The sequence below is a fragment of the Rhyacophila brunnea genome, unplaced genomic scaffold, assembly GCF_057557595.1.
Source record: "Rhyacophila brunnea isolate RB1 unplaced genomic scaffold, BYU_Rbru_1.0 scaffold_22, whole genome shotgun sequence".
In the NCBI taxonomy this organism is placed as follows: domain Eukaryota; kingdom Metazoa; phylum Arthropoda; class Insecta; order Trichoptera; family Rhyacophilidae; genus Rhyacophila; species Rhyacophila brunnea.
In genome coordinates, this window is record NW_028232882.1 from 6739744 (window position 1) to 6762445 (window position 22702).

General features: G+C 34.8%; 1 protein-coding gene across 2 annotated transcripts in view; it reads right to left on the reverse strand.

Moving 5' to 3' along the window:
- Positions 1 to 1220: 1220 nt before the first annotated feature.
- The window catches only part of LOC147069985 (WASH complex subunit 1-like), a 39267-nt gene continuing 17785 nt past the window's right edge, over positions 1221 to 22702 (reverse strand). The window contains exons 2-6 of one of the 2 annotated variants that reach the window (XM_085949505.1): positions 20438 to 20894; positions 18588 to 18902; positions 9027 to 9469; positions 4705 to 4822; positions 1221 to 4019 (exon numbers count right to left, since the gene is read on the reverse strand). In XM_085949505.1, coding sequence (XP_085805631.1) covers positions 3819 to 4019; positions 4705 to 4822; positions 9027 to 9469; positions 18588 to 18902; positions 20438 to 20818 — 1458 coding nt within the window. In that variant the 5' untranslated portion in view covers positions 20819 to 20894 and the 3' untranslated portion in view covers positions 1221 to 3818. The remainder of the gene's footprint in view (positions 4020 to 4704; positions 4823 to 9026; positions 9470 to 18587; positions 18903 to 20437; positions 20895 to 22702) is intronic. The other variant, XM_085949504.1, reaches the window with a different exon arrangement.

A 22702-nucleotide genomic window follows, 5' to 3' on the forward strand; every position in this document is an offset into this window, starting at 1 on the left:
GATGATTAAACGAGTATACGTGCGCGGGTGGCGAAATGAGTTAAATCAAGTTCAAAAGTTGAACATGCAAATTTGTAATTATACATAACTGTTTTGAACATTTTGTTAATAAGGCCTTGTTGCTAAGTGATTTTTTTTTTTGTTTTTAGTGTTTTAAGAAGAACAAGTAATTTATATGTAACATTTTAGAAACAAGAGTCCACCGAACGGAATCCAATGTTGGGATTAAACCGCTCTATAACTTTTCATACAAAACCGTCATATGTTTGAATACTGCATAAATAGACATTATATCATGGGGTTACTGCCAAAAGTTGGTAAGTTCATAATTCAGGTATTTAGAGTTAACAACGGATTATGTGTCTATATATAAAAATGTATGCTAGAAAAAACATTCAAGGTCATCCGATGTATAGAACATGCACATAAATCACAAAGAAATTAGTATTATGCCTGATTTTGGAGGACATGTCCAAGTTTCAAATTGTAATTACTCCATAACATGATTTCGACAATTACCAACTTTTGGCAGTTTTGGATATATAGCGGTGTGAACACTTGAATTTTTTTTTTTTAATTATACACTTAAATTAGTTTAATCTTCAGACCCTCAATTATTAATACATACGATTTTTGTTTAAAAGTTACCAAAATAATATCGAAAATGTTGTATCAAACTCTGAAATATTGTTTAATCAAATAACTGTATATGTGTATGAATTAAAAAAATACTATCGATTTCATGTAACCTTAACATCATCATTTTAATTAAAACTTTTAAATAGTAATAATTATTTATGCGTGTGAAAATTTAAGCTCATGTAATATCAACTAAAAACTATCAAATGAGTAATGTGCATAGCTATAGCTATCAGTTATACACTAAAACTGTTGATTATTTTTACCGAAATCGTTTAGACAATTTTTTTTTTTATAATACATATTAATATTATAATATTATCAAGTTATTCTTGACATAAATGACATCTATCTACATTTCGATAGGAATATATAAAAAGGCAAGATAACGGGGAAAATTACTATAAAAATGGTCTTTGCAAAAATATAGGAAAAAAATGTAAAAATTTCTTAATCAATTTCGCTTTCAGACTAATTAGCATGCATTAAAGGTCCCTATACATCACGGGAGTGGAACTAAAGTATATAAACCACAATAATTCGTAAGACACTTATTTATAATATAATATATTTTTTCTATTCTGCAATATTTACAAATCGGTCAGAATTTGTGACAAGTGTCAATTTGTTAACATCCGGGGAACATATTATCACAATACGGTGTCAATTCGCCAATCTATTAATGAAGTTGATTTTGTATAATATTTTAATCCATGCCGTCTTAAACTGACAAGCGGTTATTTGAATTTTTCTACATTAAAAATTTAAATAACACTTTGGGGTAAAAAAAATTAAATGCTTTTAATACACACAATCTAGAGGGATCGAATCACCATCGCTTGTCACTATTCAGTCTCTCGATACTGTTCCCACATTTTGTTAAATCGCAAGCAAGATTGACAGCACAACATAATTATGTACAAAAAAAATAATACTTCAAATCGACAGAGACCCACTGTGGCGACGTATTTGACAGCATAACAGCACCTGAACACGTGCATGGATATACTCCTAAGTGATGACTGTCTCGCCAATGGCATTTTTTAAGTATAAGGGAGACGCTTTGTCGTTGTGTGGTGCTACTATTTGACATGTCAAAATGCTCTGTGTCATTTACTTTGTATTTTTTCAGGGCAGGTTTGCCACTATTGTTGTACTGCGCCACGTGAAAATTCAGACATCCATGAATGCAATCTTACAACTTACATGCACGATAAAATGTGTTTACATTTGCATTTTATTGTTATGGTCATGACAATACGTACTGCCGGCAGTAAATCCATGCATGTGTAAACAGGCTATAACAGGACACAAAACATGATTTCAATGGTATTCAGATAAGACACATTTCAAAGTCTAAAACTAGAAAAAAACTTATCAGGCTCTATTGACATATAGAACTGAGACAAAACATCGGGCTAAAGTGCTTTGCTAATTCTTAATAATTTAACCTAAGATAGCTGTAGTGAAAAATTTGTCTTTATTGAGAGAAAGCTGAGATATGGCGAGCAAGGTACAACCAGGATCTATCAGTGTCAAGGATGGAAGTGTGCCAAGGATGAAAGACACTCAAAAGTCTTCTCATCAATATACCGGAGCGGTATAAGTCTGTCGGGAGACAAAAATATGCAGAAAGAGCCACATGCTGATGCTAAGGTGGAGCTAGCAGATATAAGATGACTGGAGACGTCTGCTGTAAGCAACCGAGACCCACATTGGCTTGTAGTGCATATCATGATGATGACAAATTACTTTGCTTGAAAATAGGATGATACTCAAAAACTTCAATCCAATTATTTCAATGGCAAACTTCTCGATTAAAAACTACTTCTCAAATCAAAAATGAATGTCAAAGAGCAAACGGTTTCAGATAACCATGGGAGTTATAAATTCAGGAACACAGCGAAATTGGAAAGTTTCAAATGCCTTGCAGTTACAGGAAACCCATGGATGCTGTTGGCAATCAAACATCTATAGATGAAGACTGTTTATTTCTGTTGCTATGGTAACCGAATCACAAATCTGACTAATATTCAGTTTGAAGACATCTCAACAGTCTTGCCTTTGCTGTGTTCCTTAGCTTAATCGTTAATTTATGCATATATTTAGATTATGTTAGCGGTTGTTCGATATTATCAAATCACTGTTGATGAGATCAATGAGAGAAATTGTAGAATAAGATTCGACGAAGAGTTAATATGAAACTCAAAAGATAGGTCACTTCCATTAATTATACATCACTATGCACAGAACAGGTCACATTATTTTGAATGTTTAAATGAAGTCAATAATAAGCCAGTTACTACTCTTTACCGAAACTAAATCATTTTGGGTTTTCAAGATTTTAAAGTAATTTATTTTTATACTTTCCAAGTGACGATCTCATGGTAGAATTTATGTATGTCAACCATTTATGAGATAATTGCACAAAACCACTTTCGTGACACGTTTATCAAGACGACAAAAATTCGGCGTGATTACAAATTGTCGATTTTGTGTATGTGACTCACAAAACACATGTAACTTAATGTACTGGCACACACAGAATCGATACACTAATATTTGTTAGAAAAAAAACAACTATTCGCTCTTGCAACAAACTTGGAAATCGCAAAATACACAGAATTCATAGCGAATTGGCTGCCTCCCCCGGTCAGGTTTGTCAAATTACACAAAGCACGAAAATGCTTATAGTCGGAGAGTGTATAATCGATTGAGAAATATATTTCCAATAATTGAAACACTGTGCATCGAGTATATTTCTAATTGTTGATGGATTCACCAAACATCTCCACGTATACTTTTCTGAAGTGCCAATACAAAAAAAACACTTTCGTCGTTTGATCAACAATGTTTAGCTGATTTGAATATTTGACAGTTTTTTGATACTGTGACTACAAATGCGTGGGCAAGAATGCAGTTTTGTTGGCTTTTTAGAGTTTGGATTAAATTGATGTCGCGCCAAATGCCTGTGTGTCTGAAACCCATCATCCTACAACACAAAATACACACATTCTTGCATAGCTATCCCTTAATTGTAGCCAGTACAATTATAAGAAACTCTTCGACTATGACATAGTGTAAATCCGGAGAGATTTTACATTCAGTCATCATTTGGCCCGGTAGACACGGAATGGTTAAGTCTAGGTAAGCAGCGATGCAGGAGAAAGTCGTTCCGATCAGTTCCAGTCTTCTTCAGCGGAAGAAGACAGGGAAGAGGAGGAGTGGCTGACGTTGTCGGCGTTGGATACAGGCGGAGAGATGGCATCCTGCAGCGCCTCCATGATGCTGCGGTTGCCCGAGATGCCTTTCCGCCGCATGGACAGGTTGGCGTAGAGGTCCGCCATTAGGTCACCGCCTCCTGAGCTCGCCGCTTTCTTCTGAAAGAGGCGGAGATTAATGAAACAAACAAATTTAAAAGAAAGAGAACATAAAGATACATATAAGAAACTGATATATTAGAAAAGTATCATTGATTACAACCTTGTAAAAAGTGATCGCATTATCTCGACCTATTGTCCTTCTCATTCACTCCACAGAATCAAATAGGCGCTCAACTGTTTGACCTAAATGATCTGTAGGGCTAATCTCGTTTTTTGCAAAACAAAAGGATTTACAAATGATATTGTCAACTCAGAAATTACCTCTATCTCAGGAACACAACAATACGAGAAGTGGGTTCTCTTCCGAGTGCGGCTATAAGGAGGTAAAATTCATGAGTGTGAAGAAATATGGGATAAACTTCATGTGCATTAAAGTTTGTCATGAACGAAATGTGCATTCAATATTGCTAATATTATGTAACATTTTGAAAACAGTCGGCGGGCCTTGTATTTCTTCCAGCATTAAGATATCTGGCTTTAAAGCTTTGTCTATGGTGACTAGGTTTCGTATTTCAATCTTAATAAACTGTTCTGCGGTCACATCCCTCATATCACATGAAATCGACCATATGGTCGTGATTAAAAATGGTCTGTAAAGTGCTACATCGCTGACCACATAATTGACGGTTAAGTTAATTAAAACAATAAAAGTGATATTATTGACGGATAAAAATAAAATTACAGTTTCTTCCGCGGTCTTGGTGGTCCTCAGCTTGGCTTTCTTGAGTCCGCCAGCGTTTCGAATATCAGCCATTAAGTCGGCTCGCTTATCAGCGGCAGGTGGCGGCACAGCCTTTGCACTGAAACAATAATAACATAGTATGTGAACATCCAGTTGAATTTCAATTTGTTATGGAAGGTTCGTTATTAGCAAAGACGTTGACGAATTTGGTTAATTTAGTTTATTTTTACTATGGAAGAATTTTACTGTAGGTGATCAACAATGGCCACGCAGCTTTAAGCATCGGACTATAGAGTTGTGGGTCCCAGGTTCGAATCCTTGGTCTGGCAAGTACACATATTGTTTTTCAATTTGTTTAGTATGAGTCAGAGTATGGACCTAATCGGTTGAGCAAGTGGCTGACATCCATTTCTCATAAAAACTGGTCTTAAGTAAGTACGTTAAGACCAAAACAATTCAATGCATACTTTAAATTGTCAATTCTAGTGTGAACTTTGATGAATGATGAGGATTATTGAATATTTTCTTTAGTCATTCTCCATGAAAGACAATCTACACGAAGGGTTTGATTCTGTAGTCATTAATCTACAATGTCCTCACTGCTCGCTTGATTTCATTATTATAAATTTCAAGAATTCAACTTCCACTTAGTTAATATAAAATATATTATTCCCATCAAAGATAACATCCTGACAAAAATAACTTGTTTTCATGTTAATTATACCACACCCTTCCGCTCCTCCCGAGAATTAGATATACTGTGAATTTATGTGAATTGATGAAAATAAATAACATTATGAAAACAAACATATTCAAATATTATTGTTTTTATTCTAAAACAATTTAGGTCATCATTAACAAAAAAAAACACAATGCTAAGAAGTGCGATGTTGAATATTATATCGAAAATATTTTGGAATTGTCTGCCAAATCAACAATGGCGCAGTGCATTTCCAAGGAGTTGTAAACCAACAGAGACTGCTTCAAAGAAGTCGTAACACGATACGGAGCCATTGTTCACAAAAATAAAATCAATAATAGCAATGTGGAATGCTAAAGGAAATGCATTATTGTTAAATGGAATTTCTAAGTGGTCCCATGCACTTTATTAGTGCAATTATTAGTTTTACGATCTGACACTATATTGCCATAATTAAAAATGTCAGGTTACCGATAAAAGTCTCACATAATACAAACCAGCGGCGAACGGTGGAGGTAGGCTGTGAAGATCTCACATAAATAGTGTACGCTAAACATCGTCAGATATACTTATTTGTTGCAGACGGTGTTAGTTAATTTTTAAACCCCTACTTAAAGCATGCTGAATGAAATTTCAACGGGATTTTTATTCCTAAAATTAGAACTATACAGAAATAAATGATTCCATTATGCGGTATTCTACTTTATTATCAACTATCCAGGAATATATCTCAGCCATAAAATATTTACAATAAAAATTGTAAAATTAACAAAATCTTTATTTCAATTTCAAAGTGTGTTGATATTTAAGTAGCTTTAACATGAATTTTAACATCAGCCATACACTTAACCCCTTTATATAGTGAGTAAGTAAGGAGCGGAGAGAAGATTGCAGTGGAGAATCTTGACATTTCCAAGTCATTTGTATTTCTTATATTTATTTTTTAATTACACTGGGTCTAGACTCTAGACTAAAATAAAATACCAAGAAGTTGTACTTATCTTATCTAGTATTTCTGTGAAATTTTAATATACTTACCCTTATCATAATTAATTACTATGAATGTTCGCTTCTTCACATAGTAAGTCAGAGAATGGACCATCTTCTGAGTAATTAGATTTGCATTTTATTTCAGATAAGAAATTTCCTCTAATGCAAAACAATAACTATGGTTGATTGTGAAATACATTTTTTTTTTAAATTTATTACGTTACGTAAATTTTTTTAAATACTAAGCCATTATGATTTGGTTTACGTAGGGCTTAATTTAATTTTAAAAACAAACCAACACTATCTGCAATTTGTAGTCTCAGTTCAAAGAAAACAAATACGTATGAATGACAAAGTTTAGTGTGCACTATTTATGTCAGATATTAACAGCCTACCTCCACCCTTCGCAACTGGTACCACTGTCGGTGTAAACTGCGCATACCATTTCTTCCTATATTGCCCCCAATGGGTCTATTCTATACTTATCGAACACTAAAGTAATAAATAGTATCAAACTTAGGGTAGGTTTGTATCAAAATATTAGCACTTATTGTAACAATTACACGAAGCTGGTTTTTATTGTTGCAATAAGTGCGATATTTTAACAGCAGCAAGATAGGTGCTGTTAAAATATAGCACTTATTGCAACAATAAAAACCAGCTTCGTGTAATTGTTACAATAAGTGCTAATATTTTGATACAAACCTACCCTAAGTTTGATAATATTTATCACTTTATCACTTTAGCGGTCGATAAGTATAGAATAGACCCACATAAGGATAAAGGCAGCTTTTTGACAAAAATCACAAAGTGTGCGGCTAATGCTCTATGTGAAATTCTGAACCATTTGACATAAAGTCAAAAGCAGTAGAAAATTAATTTCAGTATAAAAATCGACATTGTTTTTAATTTTTTTTGTGAAAACGGTAGTTATTCATTAGCAAAAAAACAGCATGGATTAATATATAATGGTTTTTGCTTATGCCATAAAACAAAATTAAACAAAAAAAAATTGAAAAAACGTGAATGTCTCATTGTCTCAAAATGTGACTTCGGCAGATAGCTGCCTTTTTGCTAATGGCGGCAGTATAGAAGTAGACTCAGCGGGTCAATATCGCCAAAAGTATTTGCAATGCTTCTGCTTAGTTCGGCCTCCTCCAGCTTTAATTGTTGCCAGAACTATCGTAACATTCTTACAATGTTTTACATTTACAGTATAAAATCAAATAATTGGATTACAGTGTTTACAGTATACATAGTCCATTTAATTGAATTTTGTAAATATTGCAGGCAATATTATATTCCCAGAAAATAGTTTCAGAAAGGAAATAATAACAATAATAAATAACTCCAGAGATGGCAAGAAGCTGCCAAATAAAATAAGATTCAAAATAACTCAACAAACATGGCACTAAATGTGTTTCAATCAATAACATAGAACATCAACACTGTTCAGATTAAAATCACAACCCCAATAAATTTGAATTCCGGTAAATTCTTATATTTTAAATGACAACATTGGCGGAAAGTTTTCTGGGAAGCCTACAAGTATTAAAATATACGGAAAGATTGCAGAGAATGTATACTTGGAGAGATATTTCAAAATTAGCGAGAATTTCACATCAATGTATTGAATATTATAATAATTATTTTATTTTCTGTGACCAGCGGTCTTCAAACATTTTAAAACAACCAATTTCAGATATAATGAAAATAAAATTACGGCTTTCATTCCACAAACTTATACGGGAACATGTGAAATTGATTTAACTATGTAATATATTATTATTGCAGCTACATCCTCAACATTAATTAAGAATTTCTGGTTATTATATGTACTTTGAAGATGGTTAGAATTGTCAATTGGCATATGAATGCAGGGGGCATAATGGCAGGTTGAGTAGTTCTGCGCGTAGGGAGGACAAACGATTCATATTCCCGATTTCCAAGATAGTTATCAACTCCCATGCAATGGCAAGAGTTCTCATTCACATTGAAGTCTATATAAGTGCTACGTAGCCAAATATAGAACCCTTCTAACTTTTATAGGTGCCTGTGATACCTCAGTTATATAAAACAATTACGATGACCAATGGACGGTCCCAGTTGCCTTACGATATGTTAAAAACTATAACGCGTCAAACCCACACGAATTTCATTTAAAGTCTTATCTATCTTATCAATTGCACAGCCTTCGTAGTCCAGTGCGTAAGGCGCTTTAAAGTCTATCCTATCAATTACACAACCCTCGTAGTCCAGTGCGTAAGGCGCTTTAAAGTCTATCCTATCAATTACACAACCCTCGCAGTCCAGTGCGTAAGGCGCTTTAAAGTCTATCCTATCAATTACACAGCCCTCGTAGTCCAGTGCGTAAGGCGTTAGCCTTTCATCCGGGGGCCCTGAGTTCTATTCTACATGAGGTCATAGTATATTTATGTGATTTTCTCATATTCTGGATGTATGTGATTGTTTCTCTTCTATTAGTAAATAGTATTGTTTAGTGAATACACTACTGTTTCACTACACAACTATTATTGGACCTCATCGCCTGTTGTAATGCTAAAATTTATGTAAATAAATAAATTTTAAGTGTATATTTTTATAATTATGTTGAAAAAAATGCAATACTCACGTAGGAGGTGCAGCTTTAGTTCCTTTTTTCCCCGAATCCGGTTCGGTGAGGTTTTGCATGGGCGGTGGGACAGGGATCGGCGGTGGAGGAGGAGCAGCCATTAGGAGAGGGGCAAGCGGCGGAGGCATTGGAGGAGGTGGCGGAGCTCCACTAGCTTCCCGCACTTGTCCCTGCTTCTTCACTGTGACAATTTCTTCAACCTTCTTCACAACGACTTCCGGCTGTTTCAGGACAACAGACTTAGTGACCTCGGCTTTCGAGACTGGGGTGACTTCTTGCGCGAACTGTGCGTCAGGCTGTTCGGTTTCCGGGAAAGTTTCTGAAGGCTGGACGGTGAGGGCCGCCGATGGGGCGATGGCTCTTTCAGATTCCGAGAGGAACTGCAAGTCCCCGGCCACACCCGGCAGGTGCGGTAGATCTTGTGGCACATCCATATCTGGCACCTGCAAAATTACATAATTTTTAATAATATTATTCTCATCTAATACAATACATCAATCATACTGTCTAAGTAAGGGTGCATACGGTGAAACCATCCAGAGGAATAAACCACCTCGATCTTTAATGAGTGTCAAATCAAAATGGCATAGGACGTTGGTGAAACATTTCTCTACCAAACAAAATCTAAATATATGAAAGTGAAGGTAGAAAGCAAACTTGCTCGCCGTAATTACACCAATTCTTACGTTAATTAACAGTGTACAGAGTAGTATCATTTGGAGCGAACTCCTCATTATAATTAGGGAGCGGATATATCTGCAAAAAAAAAACATGATTATATGCACGCACGTATGCACTTAAAATCAATAAAATATGCACTAAAACCGAAGAAATATGCAGTTAAAAATTGACATTTTTTGATTTTTTGTGGAAAAAAATTGTAAATACCGATTTTACCCAATATTACTGACAAAAAATCGAATAACTAGTTAATAATTTTTCAACATAATACGATAGCAGAACAAAATAACACAAACAATGAATATAAAGTTAATCAATTACAATTTTCAAAATAGTTTTTTCACAAGTACAAATAATTGAATAATAAATGCAATGTAAACCAAACATAACCTCAAAAACAAAAACAACACACTTAACTATTCCTAAATACTATTTTCGGTTTCTTTTATTTTGTTAACTGTCAATTCATGGTGGAACTGCATTGTATTGTTGTTTTTATTTAATAGAAACAACAATACTATTTTCGGTTTTTTGTCTGGAAAAAAAATTACGATATTTTTTTCAATATTATCTCTGACATTAAATTTTTCCGCATAGGTATTGTCATTTCCCTCCATTTTCGAAAGTGAAAAGGTGCTGTCACTTTGTTTCTTTGTATAGTTTTTCGTCTGGATTCGGGACTTGGAGGTGGACAAATAACACACCGGAATTGTGATCACAAACAACGAGTTTTATTTGGGTTAATATATACTAATGGTTACATTTTTAATAATTTATTTTACGGAGGACGAAATGTGCGTTTACGATTTGGCTGTTTGCAGCGTTCTGACACACCAAAAAAACGGCTGCTTACAAATCAATGCGGCGTTGCCAATATGAAATTTTGCCGGCAACCATGTACAACGTTGTTTGCTTATATGCGGAAAACGACCTCTCAACGTCCACAGAGGTGGTTGGGCAAACTTTAAATAAAAGTGCCCGAGTTGACTTCACTTTTTCTGATAAATCCATAGCTCGGAGATGGCATTAAAAATGCAAGTGTATCTAAACTATCTACCTTCCTAACTTAGTTATATTTCGATAAAATAATTTAAAAAAAAAACTAAAATTATAAATTCAAAAGCTCTAAAATATGCATTTATTTATTTGAAATATGCACTAATGTCTCAAATATGCTCTAAAGTCGCAAATATGTATTTATATGCACAATAAAATTTTATTTTTGGATTCTGTGTGTCTTCCAAAACAGATTTCGGTGTAACTCGCATAGCTGTGCATACACCCTAACAAAACATGCACTAGCATATCGTCGGTGTTTTGTAAAAAGGGCGAATCAACCATTTTGGCGAAATCGAGATTTTAATGAAAATACAATATGTATCTCACTAGCTTTGTTGTGTAAAAACGGCGAATTTTTATCTCCACAGGAAAGTACTTAAAAATGATAATCAACTAAAATTAAATTAATTAAAATTACGAAATAAAAAACAAATGTGACATATTAGGCCTTTTAAAATATTATATAATAATACCTATTATAATGACAGTATTCTTTCTAAGCTTTATTATAAACTTGTTAGATATTTATAATCATCTACAGGTAAAAAGCAAATAAATGTCAAAAGTTAAAAATCCTCCTCCTGTAAAGTAGCATTTTGGTTAATTCGCCCTTTTTACAAAACACCGATGATATAAATCCGGGCCCTAATTATTATAATCACCCTTATCTGTCAAACACTTCAACCATTTCAACACAACTTTAGAATCACTCAGTCAATCCCATAATGACTTATAAATGAGAGATCTGATGCAGATATTGCCAAGTGGCCCATCTTACGCCCACAATGTATTTGAACATAAAGCATGGACCTGATAGGTTGAGTAAGTGGCTAAGATCCATTTCTCGGAAAAAAAAAAAGTTACAAAAGCCCTTCGTGAAGCGGCTAAGATTCACATCGGATCTGTAAGAGTCAATTATTGAAAAAAAAAAATTGACCATTTCGAATATGAAACATGTGCGTCTTGTACCAAAACTAAAGCATTCACTAACTTACAACCGTCTGTGAAAGAATAGACAGCCAAATACATTGAAATATTATTATTTAGAATTATTTAAATGAAAATGAATCATAAAAAAATCGTATATGTAAAAAACCACCAAAGATTTTTTGCTTTGACTACCAATTCAACCACGCTAAAAACGTTTCAAGTGACGTAATAGAACAAATTCATAAGGCTCTGGCTCTGACTAGTTAGCATACCTACATAATTTGAAACACCTCAGAAGAATACCTAAGTGATTAACGATTGCATTGGTAGCATAATTGGTAAATCACAACACTCGGATTGTGAAGGTTGCAGGTTGAAACCACGTTCGGTACATATATTTTTAAATTTTCTTTCTAATAGGTATGTTTCTGAGGCGTTCCAAATAAATTATAATATATGTTCAATAAAGAATACTACATTTGAATAATGTAATCAATACTGAAAATAAAACAATTGTTGTGAAATACGCAATTCATGCGTAGGCAGAATACTAAAATAGTTCAACGTAAAATGCTAGATATGCAGTTTCACTAGAACTCTGAAGATAGCAAATAATATTACTACTATTATTAATTAGCATTGATACTAAATATTATATTGTTTCCGACCAGATACTTCGTTTAATCAATGAAAATCCCTACACCACAAAATTCGTCAGTAAATCTGACTCATTTAATTGTACGTAATAATATATTTAATAATAAAACTACTATGTGTTTGCCCTTTGATAAAGAATACTAACTAAATTTGTTATCAATAATCTATGCATGTTAATTGTTTTATTCACAAAACACGTGTGTTACTCAGAAAGCAGCCATTGCCACAAAGAGTTTTGAGATAACAGGCTTTGAGAGCCGTTTCACACGGGGCACCGGTATCTCTGGACACTGCATATACATATAAATGAACGCGAGACACTAGTAAGTGGCTCCGTCTGAACACGCATTCATCATTATTTTATTTATTTATGTGAATCTGCAGGGGCTAGTTACCAGTTAAGGGCTCCAATTAATGGGTCCATATTTAAGAATACTACGTACTAAAAAGAAAACAGTAAGATATTTAGATCATGGCTTAGTTTATCTCATGATGAATCCTAAAAGTTTACTTGCAATATGTATGTATCATATTATTATACTTGTCGTACTGAATTCTTTATAGTGTTGGAAGTAATTTTTCTTCATAAGAGAACCATTAATCAATCTCAATGTTGGCTGTTATATTTTTGCAAAGTCACAGTCCCTCTTTTAGCATACTATATACGAGACCGCAGATAGAAACTCAACAATCATAACTCATCTACTTTATCAGTCATTTTGTTGACATCCATTAAACAAATGTTACTTATAGCGCCTGTACACGTGCATGGATTTACTGGCAACAATAGTGTGTAAGTTCAATTATAAGATAATAACTGTTTACACGTAAAAGTGCTGACTGTCTCGCCAATTTCATTCTTCAAGGTGCTATTTGATAGGTAGTGAAAATTCATAAATGTCATAATGCTCTGCGAGGAGTAGTTCAAATTTTTTCAGGCAGGTTCACCACTATCGTCTTACTGCACAGATGCAGATATCGCACAAGTTCAAACCATCGCGTGAAAATGCAGAAGCCGCTGAACTTTTTTGATCCATGCATGCAATCAATCTTGCAACTTGCACGATGATATGTGCTTACATGTGCATTTTCTTGTTATGGCCGCGATAATACGTACTGTCAGCAGTAAATTCATGCACGTGTAAACGGACTATAAACGCAAAAAATCACAGGGTTTGGAGACACTCTTTCGCATAGTTGAAGAGACCAAAATTTCTATTTTTTCAAAAATTGATATATTTCAGCGGTAAGATGAATATTTTGCCGAATTATCGTTTAGTTATCATATGTTCAGAGGTTGTTTAAAAACCGTGTCAAACGAAATATCAAAAACTTGCGCTGAGAAATGTGATAGCAATATCATATTATTTTCTCCTTCGCTAAATGATCGTGTAATCACGCAATCTAAGCAAGTCCGCTAATGCGGCTTATTTGACGGATTTATAGAAAACTTTCAAAAATTTTATTAAAAAACTCTGTGCTTGAAGTTGAAGAAGAAAACATTAGTAGGTATATAATTCATATTAGACATATTAGGAGACATATTAGAGACACAGATTTTGTTTTTACGAGAAATGGATGTTAGCCACTTGCTCTACCTATTAGGTCCATTCTCTAACTCAAACACAAATTGAAAAACAATATGTGTATTTGTCAGACCCAGGATTCGAACCTGGGACTCACGACACCATAGGCCAGCGCTTAAGCCGCCCACATTAGAATCAACAGTTATTAAAGCACGAACGTGACCGATAAAAAAATATGACTATTTACTTGAAACACGATTGCCAAAATTTTTACATTTGTGCATTTGGGTCCATTGAAAATGAGCATTATACTAGCCTCGGTCGATTGTTTTAGATAATATATTATACACACACTGCCATCTCTTAGAATCATAGTGAAATACTTAACCGAAATACAAATCTTAATTGATAAGTATACTTTTAAAATGTCTCCAAAAAAGATATAGAAAATCGCACTCCGCAAGGAACCACCATGTTAATGGGTAAAAGGCCCAGGTGCTCTAATCGGTTTAGGTCTCTAACATACTCTTCATTGTGCCACCCGAACTTCTAAGCCATCTCGCACGTACTAAGTGGAGGCGACCGCAACTCACCAGCTTTATTCGTTATAATTGACATTATTTCTTCCGAGTTGTTTGTTATTCATGTGAAGGCTAATAATTAGAGCATTATCTACAAATGAAAATTTTTTATTTATAGATTCCTACTGTTCTTTGGCGCCATTTCCGCAGGTCAATTTGCATAGATAAACTTTTGATTTTCTTGGAATAGCAAATGAAAAATATGTTTGTAAATGTTTAAAGATAAACATGCCAAATGTTTAAAAAACATTATATTCATCATACGTCATGATATATTATTAAGAAGTCCACAATTCAAAATTTGAGACAAACCAATCAAACCTCGATTGCAATAAATATAAGCAAAATATTAATTATTTATATGTTTTTAATTTATCAATTTCTGTGAGCTATTGAGATTTAAAAGAAATATCATATGGTTTTGATATGTTTTGGAAGTTATCCACTACATATTGTGTGAAATTAGATGTAGCATAATATTGTGTGTAATTTTTTGCTAGATCTATGGATGTTTTACTCTGAGCGGTGTTCGCTTTTGCCAAATGGAGTTCCGCAGACTGGTCGAACGCGACTCAACTGCCATCAACAAATCAAATGCTTCTCGGGCTGTGAGTCAAAGACGCCAAAACGCATTCAGACACCTACGAATTGGTCATTCCTATACCGGCTCGCCGCATCAAAAAATCTATACGTTACAAGAGGTTACATGCGACCATCGCAAGGTAGATGTGCGCGGTCTTCATATCCAACATAGGATCGACGTTCCTAGAAGGTTTGATTTATGGCTGTGAGACAGACGAGGCGAGTTTAGATGTGAGAGCCGGCTAACAGTGCACTTCACTATATTATCTCTTCAGAATTGGCTCTGCAATAAGCCCAAAACGTAATGTGAAGAAGGAGGAAGAATACACGGTGATAATTTAAAAACTCAAAGTTTATACATCAGAAGCGGAATAATTCGAAATCCTCAGCGGCAAACAAAACTAAATTTAATGTTATCCAAAGATGTATCCAAAGGAGCCTAAATGTATGAAATTGAAACAAAAAAAGGTCCACTGACTTCGCATCGCAAGTTCAATTTCAGAAAACTTCACAATACTGCTATGACATTTATTTGCCAATTTGTAGGATGTGTGAGAAGAAAATCTATCACAATGAGTAGATAAGGAGACAATTATTATGATTTAGACGTTTATAACTGCACTCGAGTAAGTAATCACAGTGAATATAGAAAATGGCAGCCATTCTGTGAGTGAGAGGATCAGAATGCCAACTGAATGTAGTTAATATTTGTCGAGTATACCGACTTAACCATACTTAATGCGTTTGCTTTTGTTTCTTTCATTTGAGTTCAGTTCCTTCTTATTGGAGGCATTATTTCATCAGTGTTATTAATTAGACAAGTCATGGTATGACAAATACAGTAGTTTTAATATTAATACTATCGACCGAAGGTACTTGATGGAATTTAAATTCTAATGAATTTAAGTTTTGCACTATTCCATTTGAGTCGTTTTTTTGCGACCCGGGTTTCGCGTTTTGGCATCTTCAGGCACTGTGTAGAGTGCAGGGGCGGGTCTAGCGGTAAGCGGACTAAGCGGCCGCATGGGGGCCCCGAGATCTTGGAATTGTCTTACAGACGGATTTTGATAATTTCTGATAATGTTTGGATAATTTCTGTGATTGGGTGCAGTTCATCGTTTACTTTATTATGGTCTTGCTACTAAGTCTTAGTTTCTGAACAATAAAAAAATGCACCGAATTTAAGAAAAAAAGGTACTATAGTGGAGGCTTCTTCACTATGAAAAAAAATGGACAAATACAAAACCACCCTAATGACAGTGATTTGGAATACTATATTACAAAGACTAAATGCTACTAGTAAATCACTGCAAACAGTGGAATGCGAACTATTGAAAGGATCCTACTGAAGTCATAAGAAAGTTTCATCAATAATTTCCGAGAAGAATATGAAAAAGTTGAAAAAGAGGCAACTAATTCATCAGGATTATCCTTTAATGATGAATATGGACAAACTCGCAGACAACAAAAAAGAAAAATGTTTTTTGATGAAAACAAAGAAGTCAGACATGAATTTAAACTAGAGAAGATTTCAAAGTAAATTCATTTTATGTCATATGTGATAAGACCAAGGCAAAACTATCGCAAAGAAAACAAACATATGAGATAGTTATAGAGCCTTTTCGATTATTTTTTGATTGGAATCTATCAATGGAAGAAAAAAAGAACGCGAGAAAAATGTTCATGGATATTTACAAAGAGGACATTGATGTTTGTACTTTTGAAGATGAATTCGACCATTTTTAAATATTTCTTAAAGAAAACAAGGATACTATTAAAACCTAACCAGACATCTATCGAGCCACCAAAGCATGTAGAAATATTAGTGAATTTTTTTTTTAACAATCCCCTTATCTAATGCAGGTGATGCATGTCAGGTGAAAGATTGTTTTCTGTTTTAAAGCGTGTAAAAAATTATTTGAGAAGTACTGTGGGAGAAGAAAGATTAAATAGTATGGCCATTTTGTATATAGAGCAAGAAATTTTAAACCGAATTGACACTGCCAAAATAATTGACGAATTTGCAAGAAATAAAGCAAGACGAAAATTTATTTAAAAAATGTTTTTTTATTTTATTTCTATTACCTTTGTTATATTTTATGTTAATAAATTAATGAGAGTTTCTATGTATAAAACTTTTTTTTAACTTGAATTTGGGGGCAACAAAATTTTTACCGCTCAGGGCCTCCACTTGACTTGATCTGCTACTGGTACAGTGTACACTCACCTAAAGGCAAATAAACACTGACACCGAATACTTTAACTCTAACTTATATAACAAATCTATACAATAAAGTAGGTAAAAACTCCATTACCTACCTACCTATCAAGTCAAGGGTCACAATAAAAAATATAACAAACAAATTATGAATAGTTGAAGTGTTCATAAAAGAAAACCCCTACCCTATCAATAATAATACAACCGTCAAAACCTAATAGATCATAAGTAATTATAAACAATAAAAATACTACACTCAAGAGGTGTAAAATCATCCATTCTGTGAACAATGGTAACGTACTGTGAATTAATGGAGTTAACTAATCGCCAAGATTTTCCAAACCCTGTTCTATAATATTAATATGCATTTATGTGATATTGATTTATCAAAGCTTTCTAACGAAGAAATCCACCGCAAGTCTATTCCGAGTACTATGGAATATACATAATACTAATAATTCAATTGTTTATTATTCTTTTACGGGATTATTGATTCAAATAATTCATTTGATTTTCGTTGACGTCCGAATAATTCCATATCACTTCACCAAATTTAAATGACATACTGCAGCGTGCATGTTTCCATTTTATGAATAATTCATGTCTCTATCAATCATTCAGATTCTGTCGTTTTGCCGACAATAGTGACAAATGTATTTTTCACGGAATCGAGAAAAACAAACAGGGCACGATGAGTTTTTTGAACTCATACATGACCGTTAAGTGCACACTTCGAATGGATGCAATGTGGTCACTTTCCAGAGCTTTCCAACCAGTATGACACGACACACCAGTGTGCCACGAGCGATTGGGCAGTGATGTAATTTAAAAATTTATTAACCAGAAACTACAAGTAGCTCTTTCAAGCATCAAGACATAAAAAGGTTGTGTCACTTAAACAAGCGTAAGTATTATACTGAAAGAATTGATTAATGATCATTTTTAATGGCAGTCCATAAAAAAAATCTGGTCAATTTAAATGTCTTGTTTTTTTAATCTATATGTATTTTCTTAGCTTGGGATGTTATATTATTATGCTATTACGAAAAAACCTTTATGAAAGACAAAATATGTTAACAGGTACAAGAGTTTTAAAAAAGTTATAAGAACCTACTAATTGCTAATGTGCTGAGAAAATAATATTAAGGTATATTTTTTATAGTGTGCCTGACGTGGAAAAGATTGATAAGCACTGACACATAGATGAAGGGTACAATTTTGTGTGGGGAAGGAAAATGGCAATGAGGACTCATGAAGGACTGTAGACATAATGACTACTTTTTAGGAGAGCAAAAAGAGAAGCATTATCTATCGAAAATGTGCTTACCTCTCCCATTCCCGGCGAGTACATGTATGGCTCGGCTGCCTTTCCCGTTCCTTTCTCTCTGCTGGACATGGAGACAGGTGCTGCATCCAACGCCGCATCTGCAGTGGCTTGCACCAGCGGCAGTTGACCTCTTGCATGTCCGGGGGCCCGCTCAGTAGCACCGTAAACTGTTTCCCCGGTGCCGTGGAGGAGCAGGCACCCAATGGAGGGAGCATTCCAAGGCAGCGGGCCTAGGCCTTTCGGGGGACGAGATTCCAGTAAGGCTCGGCGAGCATCCGGCTGGGAAATCTTCACGTGGTAGAATTCCAACTTTTCCTGAAATACGGAAACACGTAACTAAAAATTCCTGTGTAATAATCAAAAAGGTTTGACTACTTCATATTGAACAACTCAATATTCTCTGTGTTAGAAGCACAGTTACAACAGTATTTCTTTTTATGCATTCCTCAATAATGCACCATGCAAAAAAGATGAGAGGAAACCGGACATTCTTGAAATGAAAATATTGCGAATGGTCTTCAAAGGCGCAGACAACAAAAATAGCATGTGTCAGGAAGGTACAAACATCAAATAGACACATTGTACAATGTGAAAGGAGGGAGACTCAGTTGGGCAGGCCATATTTCAAGGATGGAAGACATCCAACCACCCAAGAAGCTTGTTCTTGTATTGAACTTATTGTATTGAAACAATGCAGCACCCGTACAGAAAACAATGAAATGGAAAAAGAAATGCTAGTAATACAAAAATAGAGCTTCAATATTTGTCTATGGTCGATTATTATTGTCCCCTCTAAATCAATATGAATATTATTGTTTTAGTCTATGTCAGAAAAACAACAAATAATCCTGTATCAATGAAAATAATATGATTATAACAGGAAAATATATTTCATTAAATGGAAAATTCGTTGATGTTTATTTGAAATCGGCAAGCAGGTTAAGGGTTCACCGGTCGCGAGTTCACCGCCACTAGTTTAGGTTTTAAACTATTTTTTTAAGAAATCCAAGACTGATCGCGAAAAACTATCTATTACAAGCAAATCATAAATATTTAAATAGTGTTGTCGCAAATGCATCAGTAAGGCTTGTGAACCAATGTGATTATTATATTTAGGATGTAATATGATAACACAATATCGTCTCTGTTCTGGCAGAACACACTAACTGGAGAATACTAGTTTTGAGTAATTTGACTTTGAAGTTGTTAAAATGTTTGAAATGGTCTATCATGTGAGTTTATTAAGTAATCGTAAAAAGGATGACTTTAAAATAAACATTGTTTATTTATTAAGAAGGTTTTCAGACGGTAAAGTTTGAAATAAGGAACATTTTGGTATAACTAACTCAATGTCATTTTTTCGAATTAGTGTCTTCTGCCAGAACAGTGACGATATGAACCATTTGATTTTTTAATATTATATTTTTCACAAGCCACCGTTGGTAAAAAGTTTCTCTTGAATACTCATAGATGCCATTAGGCCTATTTTGATAAAAAAAAAAACTAAATGGCGGCAGTTCTTGAAAGCAGCAAGGAACTCCTTTCAAACTCATCATGCCGGAGAGTAACAACGTATTGATGAAGTATATCGTACTCTTAGCCGGCTCTCACATTAGAATTCGCCGTCGATGTGACGTCATCGTCATCTACATTGCAAACATTGTCAAATGGAGTTCCGCAGATTGGTCGAATGCGGCTGAAAAACATCTATGTTGTTCATATATTTAGATTAACGGAACTTGTTGGCCTACCGTGATCTCTCCGCTGTACGGACAGGTCAATCCGCCCCTGATAGCACAGAGAAGTATATAAAATTTTCAACAGTAAATTAAAAATAAATATGTGCTGACCTGATGCTCCTTGTCCATGGTGATCAACGGCTTGCTCTTGATTTCGCGGTCGGTCCGCACCATGGTGAGCGCGCCGTCAATGTCACTGAAAAGACCCTCATAGTTTTTCCGACAATCCATCCCGGGGTACTTGGAGCTGCTGAAGACTTTGGTGGCTTTGTTGGTTCCGGTGAGCTTATCCACTTTGGTGGCGCACACGGCGATTCTCCCGGCTATAGAGCGGCTCCTGACGATGTTGTCGTTTATCCTCTTGTCGATGCGGCCGAAAATGTCATCTATCACCCGGCTTAGATGCTCCAGCGTGTCGGCAATCTGTATTATGTTCTCCTCCTGGCGGAGGTCCTGGGCTATCGCGGGTATCGTGTACACGGAATCCATCATTCGCAGCGGGGTTATTGACTTTAGAATGAAATGTGTTGTAGGGATCGATCGATCACAGGACTATTTTTTTTGTATTCTGAAACGAACAGTGAAAAAAGCAAAGTTATTTATAATGTAAGTATTTTTTTCACTAATCTGCCCCAGAGAGGAAATGAACTCAGTGTGAAGCATTTTTGAGAAATTTTTATGGAGACACCGATTATTAGCCATTCATCCAAAGACGGTGAGGAAGACTTTATTCTATAGCAAGCATGTCACACTCTCCAATTGCCATTCTTCAACTTGAACAAACATATTATATTTGACTGATGACACTGAGACGGTACAAATTAAACAATATTTGTCTTTCAACTTCATAACTAACTATTCAATTTCCGATTTGTCATGAAAATAATAAGTGTTCGTCTCCTTTTGGGCACGCGTTGTACTCATAGTAAAATTATTATCCTACTATGCAAAGAGCCTACTGCGCGATGGTAAGAAGAAACTATACCTAGTTTAAAGCGGGGAGGCACATCTTCTCTTTCTCTCACTCCTGCGGCAGTTTGAGAGTGATTCATTACGAATCAAGTGATACAACTAGGCCATGTAGGCCTTCCTCATAGTTAATGCTTCCCCTTCAAAATCTCAATGAAATCATAATATTACACAACTGGATGTACACATCGAGTCAAGCATCTCTGATGGTGGATGCGAGAAAAACAGTGTATAACCAAACTCTAGTAATAAGTTTCTTGTCTTCCCAATTATTACAAATACATAAAGGTAAGGCATAAAGCCCACCAAAAAAGCGCTCAGTGCGCTCACTACTGAGTAGGCCCCCTCCCACCCGCGCATTATCCTTCACCTATGTAATAAGGGGCCCAAGAAACACAAAATAATTATTATTATCAGTGTCTCTCATAACAAAGCAATAAAAATATTATATTATTTCTCGGGGCTTGTAATTAATATTCACGATGACATCATTCTACCAGCGAAATATTGGACACGCAGCAAACTAAACAATGGGTTCACTGTTATTAAATAATGGCTTCTCGCCCGTCTATCGACGACGCTTCCAGGAGCGTGATTTTGCTTGCCGTGTTCAATAAATGGACTACGTTGTATTTTCGTTAATTCGTATCGCTGAGAAGCCAAAAAACGATGAATCTTGGGGCACGCGGGCACAATGCGTCGTCAAATCCAGTGTGCGCTGCCGTATTTGATTACGTTGTATTTTCGATGATTCACATAGAATATGCGCGAGCGCCCCGCAAGTCCGCTTTAGTGGACTTTATGCCTAAGAGAAGGACAGAGGATAGCCACATTAGAAATACAGACAAACGATTTTTTTCATCAGTGAACTTAACATTGCCATTGTGTTTGCCGACGTCGAATTTTCCATGTTCCGATTTTTTTTATCATATAGATCAGTGATGGCGAACCTGTGACACGCGTGCCAATATTGGGAATGTTTTATATTAAAGAGAAAAAAATTGAAATTATGTACTTATAATAATTTAAAAAATATTTTTTTTACAAAAAAGTTTTACAAATATATTACTTAAGTAGGTATATGTATAATATAAAAAAATTATGACGATATAGCCTTGCGTATATTCTTCGGTTATTAATAATATTTTTACCAATAATTTTTACCAATCGATGCGCAAACATAAACGACGAAATTCATGCTTTAATTAAATGACAGATCGTATTGTAAAAAAATATTGGGCAGATACTCTTCAAGCATAAGCATTACGATTTATTTAAATTGCATAGGTTAGTCCTTAGGCTTTATGCATCACACATGATATTATCGCACTGACCTCATCAGGCGGCGGAGGAAGCCGCGCCGCGAACCTCTGATTTTGATCGATTTACAATCATTTTACAATGCTT